A 10877-nucleotide genomic window follows, 5' to 3' on the forward strand; every position below is an offset into this window, starting at 1 on the left:
TTATCTTTAGTATTTAGATTATCAACACGGACAATTTCATGGGATGATCATCAGTCTTGAATATGAGAGACCAGTGCTACCAGTCACCCAACATTCCATAGTGTTCACTTTTAAAACATGACTCTTATATAATGGGTCATTCTCCTTTTTCTTGTCCATAGACTGAGGAAGACTCTGCTTCAACGGTGGTTAAGAAGGAGGAGCCAGAGGAGAAGCCGGAGCCAATGGAGGTGGAGGAGAAAAAAACGGAAATGAAGACAGAACCCAAAGAAGAGGAAGAGGGTGGAGCCAACAGCACGGCCTCTTCATCCCCCTCTCAGTCACGGAGGAAAAGTGAGTCTGATGCCAACGAATGAATACAATCTGTGCAGTCTGACCGATCCACTCGGTAAGCGCAGAGGGTTCCCGTCAATGCCAGTAATGTGAATACATCCACTCTGTGCCAGCCGTGAGACGCTCATGACTGAGTCCGAGTTTGGCACTGAGACTCTGAACAATGTCAAGACTCTTGTAAGGCTTCTTTGAGCTTGGCTGCACTTTTCACACATAATGAACCGGCTGTACACCTGCTGCTAGAATACACCCGACGAATCAGGATGTTGCTGATGTGTCGTTTCTGTATTTGGCTGACTAACACGTACCTCGTCCACTGTTCGTTCTTCAGTCTTTAAGCCCGAGGAGTTGCGCCAGGCTCTGATGCCGACTCTGGAGTCTCTCTACAGGCAGGACCCCGAGTCGCTGCCCTTCAGACAGCCAGTGGACCCCATGCTTCTGGGCATCCCTGTATGTAGCACTTCAATACTTCAAACACAACCTTTTGAAATGATGAATGTGTTGCCCGTGGGATGTTGTTAACTGTTGTACAGTTCTATTGATCTCCAACACAAACGTGTTCTTCTCTCTGCAGGACTACTTTGACATTGTTAAGAACCCAATAGACCTGTCCACAATAAAGCGTAAGCTTGACACGGGCCAATACCAAGAGCCCTGGCAATACGTTGACGATGTCTGGGTGATGTTCAACAACGCCTGGGTCTACAACCGCAAGACGTCCCGCGTCTACAAGTACTGCTCCAAGCTGGCCGAGGTGTTTGAGTCAGAGATCGACCCCGTCATGCAGGGCCTGGGATACTGCTGCGGGAGGAAGGTGAGCTGAAGGGGGTGTTAAAGGGGCAATAAATGGAGTAGGATACGTTTTTTGTCCGTTAGCCATAAATGGCTGTAAAAAAAAAAAGGATTTTTTTTTTTTGTTAAATTGTTGCCTAATTTCTAAAAATCCAATGTTTAGTACTTCTCTTTTTCACTCAGAAGGATGAGTACGAGTTTGACTGTTCACTAAAGATGAGGCAAATTTAGATGCTAAACCAACAGCTCCTAATGAAAAGGAGTTATGAAATGAATAAACCTCGGTTTTTTTCACCACCTTTGTCATGTTGCTTGTGTCTGCAGTACGAGTTCTCCCCTCAAACCCTCTGTTGCTATGGCAAGCAGCTCTGCACCATACCTACTGGAGGCACATACTACAGCTACCAGAACAGGTACAGGCGTCTACGCATGAATGTGTGCTTCTCCGCGGTAAACGCAGCTACGTATTCAATAAAATCTGTTGGAATTGTAATCTCACTGAATCATTTTCTACGTGTCACACAATCTGCATGCACAGTTGTTCACGAAGTGTTTTCACGGGCAAATAAATGCAGCAATTTCAAGCGTATTAGGCGCCGCCTGCAGCCCGGGATCTGTTCCTCTGCAGCTCTGGAGGGACCACTGTGATCCGGGCCTGTAGTGTCATCCTGACAGCTTCGGCTTTAATGGCTCTGCCTCCAGGTCCTGGCACGGCGGGAGACTACAGAATGGTTTTGCTCACAACAACATCTCTTAACAGCAAACCTGGCCAGTGTTGCACATACAGGGAAACACGCTGAAGACTTTAAACCCAGAAGAGCGCCGGGCACAGAGCAACAAAGCAGTGGGTTGATTGTGTTTTGCTCAGCAGCTATCGGATACATCCAGCAGATGACTGCCTGCACCACAGTCCCTTGCACCCCCTGCTGCATGAACAGCGTTACTGCAGCAGCCCCCCCCCTTTCTCCACACTTCAACTGGGCACTGTTAAGCAGAGCACCTCAGAAGCGGTAGTGATAGAGCGCAGCCTGACAGACAACAAGCGGCTCCTGCGGCACACTCCATTTACACTCAACGGGAGCTCAGGGTTTTCCCCGCTCTCTGTTATAAAACATGAAAGAGTTATTTTGTGCAGAATCGTGTTGAACACACAAGTAGCCGAACACTAAGTGAGCGTTGAATGTGCTGAATTTTGAATGTCATTTTTGCAGGTATCATTTCTGTGAGAAGTGCTTCAACGAGATCCAGGGGGAGAGCGTGACGTTGGGGGATGATCCTGCACAGCCACAGACGTGAGTAAACTGGCTATCGATAAAGCCACGAATGTCATACAAGCAATTCAGATAAATAAGTGTTTTTTTAGAGTCTTAGTGAAGCGTGGCCCCCACGCAGACTAGACTCGGCCTGCACTGAGAGAAACGAAGAGCATAGGACTGAAGATAGAAAAAAAGAAGTGGACACTGTTTTTGTGTGGGTCCTATTATTCTCACTACCTCTCCTCTGGCTCTTCTTTTCTCTGACACTTCAGGATGATATCAAAGGACCAGTTTGAACGGAAGAAGAACGACGTACTCGACTCTGAACCGTAAGTAGACACAAAGCCTCTCAGCGAGGAGGACTAATGCAGACGGAGCTCATGTCGTGTTCTTTCTGCTCTTCTTCTTTCCCCCCCCACTTGCATGTTCCTCATCACATCTTACATCGTTCACATCTGGCTTCGTGTTTGTGCTTTTGGTGAACAATCTGCACATTTTCTCTCCGGAGCTCTCGGATCAGTCACTCGGGCTTCAGTGAGGCCTCGGGGCAGCTCGGCAGCACCACCTGCTTCGTGTCAAACACTCTGTCTGACCGATTTGAGTTTTTTCCATCAGGGAACGGAGGCTCTTAGTTCTTTGATATGCAATGATTGTCTTCCACATCGTCGTTGTGACTTTGTGTTGAATACAATGTCCTCTCTCCAAGGCACACTGGCTTTGGTTGCTTAGTGTCTGACTGTATGCTTGCTTCTCTTTAGGTTTGTTGAATGTAAAGATTGTGGACGGAAGATGCACCAGATATGCGTTTTGCACTACGATGTCATTTGGCCATCTGGGTGAGCTGTCGACTCCTACTTTTAGTAGATTTGCACAACGTTTTTTACACTTTATGTATGTTAATTGTAACAATAACTTGTAACTTCTCTCTCTTTCCAGATTCATCTGCGAAAATTGTTTAAAGAAGAGTGCAAAAACACGAAAGGAAAACAAGTTCTCTGCAAAACGTCAGTTCAAATCTCTTCAAACCGATTATTGCCGTTTTGATTATTGCCCCCCCCGCACATGGGCGGCATATGTCTGTCTCTGGCTTTCCTTCTTTTTTTTTGATGTTGGCCTCGTGGTCTCTCTGCTATTTTTCTTTGGTGTTTGTAGCCCTTGAGAACAATACTGACCTTTATGGCATATGGTGCTAAGTGGTGGTTCGACGGATCAACCAATACTCATTTTAACAGAACAGAGCCTGAACGCATCATGATGTCACCGAACTGAACCTTCGTTCTTTGTCCATTAGCCACGTCACCAGCTCTCCTCCGGTCTTTTTCAACACGGATTGGTTGTTTACGATGTAACATTATCAGAGATCGGCGACTAGGAAAGCACGAATGACGTCCTGATCGCATATTTTACTGAACATTGGCGGATAACGATGTCAGTAAAACTTTATTTCATACTGCGATGGTGAAAGTAAACTGTGTAATTCATCTGCGGTTCACACATCCCGGGTCTCGCATAAATCTGTTCTAGTCTTTTTCTTGTTTTAATTAAATTGAAGGCTACTGCAGTAGTTTAAGTATCCAATGTGTATCCCCTGCTTTTTTCTTTTTTTATCATGTTTAAAAGAATTTCCGTTTTTCATGGATTCCTCCTGTGTGTTTGCACACTGTAGGGCTGCAGTCGACACGGTTGGGAATGTACATAGAGGACCGTGTGAATAAATACTTGAAGAGACAGAACCACCCGGAGGCCGGAGAGGTGTTTGTGCGAGTGGTGGCGAGCTCTGACAAAACGGTGGAAGTAAAACCAGGCATGAAATCCAGGTGAGCGCGTCGCTGACGGGAAGACGAGGAGAACTGGGTGTATGTAATGCACGCTTTGGTGTGTTTACCCATTTTAATTACTTTCTACTTTAAATTACCGGATCGGTGTTTAGCAACTAAACGTGCCTCGGTCAAATAAATGAACAACCGAAGAGTCAACAGTGGAGATGAGGGATGCCATAATGTTGTAGACAACCAAATACCTGTCGTTGATCCACCGTCACCGCTCGTGTTTGTCCTGAGCTCATGTCTTCTTTTCTCTGCCCTGCAAAGCTGAATGCGCTCTGTAAAGCCTTTGTACTGATTGTGGTGCACACCCTCCCCGAGCACCGGTCACTGTTTGATCCTCACACACGATCAAAGTCTGCTCGTCCCGCCCTCTTAGGTCGGAGGCCCTTGCCCGAGAACATGTTCTCTTCAGGTTGACTGATTTAAGGCCGTCTTCTTTTTATTGACTCTCGGCCATTTCACTTGAACTCTGCCATTATGCTCTCGTGTTGCTGCTTTTAGCCGCTTCTCGGGGCTCTTTTTTTTTCGAGAAGGATTCATAGTCACAGTAAAATAGAAACTTTAAACTGTTATTACATAACATTTATGTAGTGTGTTGTACAAGATGATACAGAGTTTAAGATGTTTTTGTGGCAACATACCTTTACAGCCCGCCCATGTAACAGAGATATATATATATATATATATATATATAGCTTTGCACAGTCGGCACCTTTTGTATGGATTGTGTTGTGTTCAGAGTCCACCATCATGATCTGTTTTAGCTGACAATCAACCAAGACAGAATATTACAACGTGTTCTAGTTTCACCATCTAACTACAGATCACATTTTAATGTTTGATTTTTCTTCTTAACCACAGGTTTGTCGACACGGGGGAAATGCCCGAGACGTTTCCCTACAGAACCAAAGCACTTTTCGCCTTTGAGGAGATTGACGGCGTGGATGTGTGCTTCTTTGGCATGCACGTGCAGGAGTACGGCTCCGAGTGCTCATTCCCCAACACTAGGTCTGTTCAGCCAACCATTGAGTGTAGCACATGGCATTAAAGGTCTTTTCATGAGTGAAATGTACCATGTTCCCTCTCTCTACCTCTGCAGACGGGTCTACATATCCTACCTTGACAGTATTCACTTCTTCAGACCTCGGATTCTACGGACAGCAGTGTACCACGAGATCCTCATCGGCTATCTAGAATATGTCAAGAAACTCGGGTAGGCCTTGCTCCGATGCTCCTTTTCCGCCTCACCATGGGGACGAGTCTCTGGAGTGAACTTTGTGGTGTGATTTTGACTTAAGCAAGCAGATGCCTTAATTTACACGTGGTCTCATTGGTCTGTGTATGCCCGCAGCTATGCCCAGGGCCACATCTGGGCGTGTCCACCCAGTGAGGGAGACGACTACATCTTCCACTGTCATCCTCTTGACCAGAAGATCCCAAAGCCCAAGAGGCTGCAAGAGTGGTACAGGAAGATGCTGGACAAGGCCTTTGCAGAGAGGATTCTGCATGACTACAAGGTAAGGAGGAGACACTTTGTTTTCAATTCTTACGTCGAAATAAGGGGCTCGTAATATTTAGAACAAAGGAAACGTTTACGTGTGCATGCAAACCTTTGATTTACTGCGTTCCTGATCATATTCTCTGGGAGATTTCTGTGTGAATCGTTGAACACATTTGCTATTTTGTCTGTAACAACAGACAAATGCATTAAATGTGTAAAATATGTTGGATTACTGAAAACCAATGGAATACATCTTGTGTCTTTGCCTTCCTCTCAGGACATCTGCAAACAGGCGACAGAGGACCGTCTGACCAGCGCCAATGAGCTGCCGTACTTCGAAGGAGACTTCTGGCCCAACGTGCTGGAGGAGAGCATTAAGGAGCTGCAGCAGGAGGAGGAGGAGAGGAAGAAGGAGGAGAACACAACTGCTTCTGAAACCCCTGAGGTTTGTGTCGTGGTTTGTTGATATGCTTCTATCAAAGCCAGAATTTACAAATCCACTGTCTGCTCCCGTTTTGTTGTCTTTGACAGACATTTTTGCTCTTCCGAGCTTCTATAGATTTAACAGTCTTTCACAACTCCTTTCCTTGCCTTGGAGTATTGTTTTCAACACATTGTAACTGAGGAACACATGTTATGATGAAGATAAACAATTGTACTGTAATGAGTCCTAACTTGGAGCAGCTGGAGAGATTCCATCAATGTAGATAAAATATGTGAATGTGTAAAAAGTTGTTTTCTTTAATATTTGTCATCGTCTATCTCCTGCAGGGTACGCCAAGTGACAGCAAAAACGCTAAAAAGAAGAACAACAAGAAGACCAGTAAAAATAAGAGCAGCGTCAGCCGAGCCAATAAGAAGAAACCTGGGATGCCGAATGTAGCCAATGATCTGTCCCAGAAGCTCTACGCCAGCATGGAGAAACACAAAGAGGTTCGATTTATTCTGATAGATATTAGATGTTACGCTGTTTTGATGATAAACAGGCTTTTTCTAAACATTAGATGGTGAATATAGGGAAATCGTTTAATGTGTTTTACTCGCGTTTCAGTTTTGCTTGTGCTTCTCTAACTCACATTTCTGTGCGTCTTCCTCCGTCTGATGAAGGTGTTCTTTGTGATCCACCTCCACTCTGCTCCCATGGCCAACACCCTGCCTCCCATCGTTGACCCTGACCCCATGCTCTCTTGTGACCTGATGGATGGCCGCGATGCCTTCCTGACTCTGGCCAGGGACAAACACTGGGAGTTCAGCTCCCTCAGGAGGTGCAAGTGGAGCAGCATGTGCATGCTGGTTGAGCTGCACAACCAGGGACAGGACCGCTTTGTCTACACTTGCAACGAGTGCAAGCACCATGTAGAGACGCGCTGGCACTGCACTGTGTGCGAGGTGAGCTACTACTACTACTGTTTGTATGCTGTGGTGTGTTTTTTACTCAGGAATGACTTCTGTGTCAGTGTCCTGTGCCTGAAACTGTATGAACAATCTAAAATAAGACACTGAAGTCTGTCAGCATGAGTACATTTGTGAAACTCTACACAAAACTTCTCACGAGACTTGGTTAAGCTTGTGTTCATGACTGTGTTCCCGTCTGGCCTTTTTTTCTGCAGGACTTTGATCTGTGCATTAATTGTTACAACGTGAGGGGCCACGAGCACCAGATGGTGAAGTGGGGCCTTGGCCTGGACGACGACAGCAACGGCCAGAGCGGAGAGGCCTCCAAGAGCCCGCAGGAGAGCCGGCGCTTAAGTATCCAACGCTGCATCCAGTCCCTGGTCCACGCTTGTCAGTGTCGCAACGCCAACTGCTCTCTGCCGTCCTGCCAGAAGATGAAGCGAGTGGTGCAGCACACCAAGGGCTGCAAGCGCAAAACCAACGGTGGCTGCCCCGTATGCAAGCAACTCATCGCTTTATGCTGTTACCACGCCAAGCACTGTCAGGAGAACAAGTGTCCTGTCCCGTTCTGCCTGAACATCAAGCACAAGCTACGCCAGCAGCAGCTGCAGCACAGGCTCCAGCAGGCCCAGCTGATGAGGAGACGAATGGCCACCATGCAAGGCAGAACCATGCCACTACCGTCCCCACCGGCCACAGCCGCTCCCAGCACTCCCACCTCCCATGCCCAGCCCAACACTCCTCAGCCACCCCAACAGCCGCCCGGCAACCAGCCGCAGACCCCCAACGCAGCGGGCGTCATGTCGCCATCTTTTCCCAACAATGGCCAGCCTCAAACGCCTGTGTCCCAGGGCAAACATGGGCCCCAGGCTTCCCCTCTACACCAACAGCAGTCCCCTCTCCCCCAGCCGGCCCAGCCGCCTCAGCAGCTACAGCAGCAGCCCCCCCTCGCTGCAGTCAAGATGGCACGGCACATCGAGATGATGGCACAGGCCCAGCAGAACCAGCAGAACTACCGGGTCAACATGAACGGCTTACCCATGAGCCCCCAGCAGCAGACGCAGCAGACGCAGCAGACACAGCAGCCGCTGCAGCAGCCGCCGCAGCAGCCGCGTATGACCGGACCAGTGCAGCCACAAATGCAGATGGTGCCAGGGCCAAGGGGACCGCTGGTCATGCAGCCGGGCTTGCCTCCAGGTCAGTGGCCCGGAGCCGTGAGGCCAATGCAGCCGGCTCAGACTCAACAACCGGGCCTTGTCCCGGGCCAGACCCCACAGCAGGCCATGACAATGCAGCGAGCCCTGATGGCCCCAGGGCAGCAGCCTCAGCAGGGCCAGAGGATGCTGATTCCACAGCAGCCTGGTGCCCGGCTACAAACACCCCAGAGACCCGGTGCTATTGCGCCCAACGCCTTGCAGGACCTTCTCCGCACACTCAAGTCTCCCAGCTCGCCGCAGCAGCAGCAGCAAGTCCTAAACATCCTCAAATCAAACCCTCAGCTAATGGCTGCTTTCATCAAACAGCGAACAGCCAAGTACCATGCCAACCAGCCGCAGCAAGCAGGTCAGCAACAGCAGCCCGGCATGCCAACAATGCAGCCCATGGCCATGCCAGGAGGGGCGGTGCAGAGGCCGGGGATGCAGCCTCAGCAGCCTCCTGCGCAGGGCATGGCTGCATTAGGGGCTCAAGGGCAGCTAATAAACGCAGCACACAACACCAACCCCCAGATCCAGGAGCTTTACCGTCGGCAGCTCTTAAGGCAGCAGCAACAACAACAACAACAACAACAACAGGGAGTGATTCCTCAGGGCCATCCTGGCCAGTTCCCTGCTCAGGCGCAGGGTACAGCAGCTACATACTCCCAGCTTCGTATGCAGCAGCAGCAGCTAGCCATGCAGGCAGGTGCAGGAGCAGCTGGGGCACCTTTGGGCCAGCTCCCACCCATGGCTCAGATGGCACAGCCCGGCATGGGTATGGACTCCACCAAGAACTTGCTGCATCAGCGAATGCTCCAGCAGCAACTTCCCCAGCAGCAGCAGGCCATCCTCAAGCAGCAGATGGGCTCTCCAGCCCAGGCCAGCCCCATGAGCCCCCAGACCCACCTGCTGGCTGGCCAGCCCCAGGGCGGAGCCCACCTACCCGGCCAGCCCACACTAGCCAATGCCCTCAACATCCAGGTCCGCTCCCCCGCGCCAGTCCAGTCCCCCTGTCCGCCCTCGCAACAGCAGCAGCGGCCACATTCCAGTCCCTCGCCGCAGGTCCAGAACCAGCCCTCGCCGCAGCAGCCACACACGGGTTCCCCCCGCCCGGTACTCGGGGGCCCGCTGTCAGGGTCCATGGAGCAGGGACACTTGGGGACACCAGAACAAAGCGCCATGCTACCGCAGCTTAACACGCCCAACAGGGTGGGACTGAACAGTGACTTGGGGATGGTGGGAGACGCTACAGGGGACACTCTGGAGAAGTTTGTGGAGGGATTGTAGCATTTCTGCTTGGAACTAAAGAACACAATCTCTCTCCCAGGGACCCACTCTGTCCCGTCAGAGGGCTTCGTTTGTTCTTTCTAAGGCTGAGAACGTTTTTTTGTACTGACGTGTATAAAGTTTCAACTGTTGTAAAAAGAAAAAAAGAAAATTTGGTCGAGAGGGGAAAAAAATAAGAGTCAACACTTTAAGGGAATGTAATTGTTTCCTAAAAGGTCGTTAAGTGAGATTTAAACCACAAAGAATATATTTTTTGGTTGAGACCAAATGTGTTCAATACTCAATTTATTTTTGGTTTGTTTTTGGTATGGTTACATGCCTTTCTCGTTTCCTTTTTCTTTTTTAAAGAAAATGTACAATTGCATTATATTATTCATATCTTTTTATTTTGTACCTTTGGAAAAGAAACTTCAAGCATCGTTTTGTGTTGAAACTGTAAAATAATGTGTCTGGGAATTGGGCCAGGTTTTCGTTCTCTTTTAAAGCGGTCATTCCTGGCAATTGTAATCTAGTGTTGTACCATTTACTCCGAGACGGTGCGTTCAGGGACCGCTCCCCTCCTTCTTTGTGTGTATGAAGAGCAATCTGTTGTATTGAAATAGGAAAATGGGACTGCGGCAGTTGTTTATTCACGGGCACGTATACGGGCGCACATGACGACACTGACACAAACTCACAGTCACTAAAATAACTACAGCTCCGACTGGTTTCACAAACACAGACGACAAGAAGTGCAACACACATCTCAAAAATCTGTCCTGCAGCTGGAGGACATTGTTGCTTTGACATTAAAGTGATTTTGTCATACGTTTTGTCATACAAATGTTGTAAAGTGTAAAAAGAGACCAGCCTCCTAAGCTGAGGTGGAACGCTCACCGCTTGTTTGTAGGCCACATCTCCGATGACGCTTCATCCTCTCGACTTTACACTAAGCTATGTGCTTTCTATGGATGAAGGGCCAATTTGAGATTCACCCTGAGGAAAATGAAATGTTATCTACCCTCATTCCTCTCAAAGAAACTTGAATCAGGGGGGGATTTACTTTTTCTCCTATTGTAAATCAAGTTGTTAAGCAAAATACTACAAATATAAGGAAGAGAAATTGAAAACACTGTATAAACCGGTTAAAAAGACTCATTTCTTACTTATATACCATATTGTTAAATAAACTCTGTGCAGCAGAAGAACTCCATTACTCTGTTGACTAAATAACGAGGCATTGCTCTTGTGTGCTACTTTGTGTTTGTTTGTTTCAGATCAGAAGTGTTCGTTTTTCCAGTCGCCATTAATG

The 10877-nt window shown here is 48.4% G+C and overlaps 1 protein-coding gene across 4 annotated transcripts in view; it reads left to right on the forward strand.

The window, feature by feature from the left end:
* crebbpa (CREB binding lysine acetyltransferase a) overlaps positions 1 to 10801 on the forward strand; it is a 33068-nt gene extending 22267 nt beyond the window's left edge. For 2 of the 4 annotated variants that reach the window (XM_079279477.1, XM_079279479.1), the window contains 16 exons: positions 162 to 333; positions 665 to 783; positions 908 to 1147; positions 1450 to 1538; positions 2337 to 2417; positions 2654 to 2710; positions 3140 to 3217; positions 3318 to 3385; positions 4048 to 4198; positions 5069 to 5215; positions 5307 to 5420; positions 5559 to 5724; positions 5986 to 6165; positions 6480 to 6641; positions 6816 to 7097; positions 7319 to 10801. In XM_079279477.1, coding sequence (XP_079135603.1) covers positions 162 to 333; positions 665 to 783; positions 908 to 1147; positions 1450 to 1538; positions 2337 to 2417; positions 2654 to 2710; positions 3140 to 3217; positions 3318 to 3385; positions 4048 to 4198; positions 5069 to 5215; positions 5307 to 5420; positions 5559 to 5724; positions 5986 to 6165; positions 6480 to 6641; positions 6816 to 7097; positions 7319 to 9586 — 4374 coding nt within the window. In that variant the 3' untranslated portion in view covers positions 9587 to 10801. The remainder of the gene's footprint in view (positions 1 to 161; positions 334 to 664; positions 784 to 907; positions 1148 to 1449; positions 1539 to 2336; positions 2418 to 2653; positions 2711 to 3139; positions 3218 to 3317; positions 3386 to 4047; positions 4199 to 5068; positions 5216 to 5306; positions 5421 to 5558; positions 5725 to 5985; positions 6166 to 6479; positions 6642 to 6815; positions 7098 to 7318) is intronic. The other 2 variants (XM_079279478.1, XM_079279480.1) reach the window with 1 other exon arrangement.
* The last annotated feature ends 76 nt before the right edge of the window (positions 10802 to 10877 follow it).

The sequence above is a fragment of the Melanostigma gelatinosum genome (genome assembly GCF_949748355.1).
Source record: "Melanostigma gelatinosum genome assembly, chromosome: 11".
Lineage (NCBI taxonomy): Eukaryota > Metazoa > Chordata > Actinopteri > Perciformes > Zoarcidae > Melanostigma > Melanostigma gelatinosum.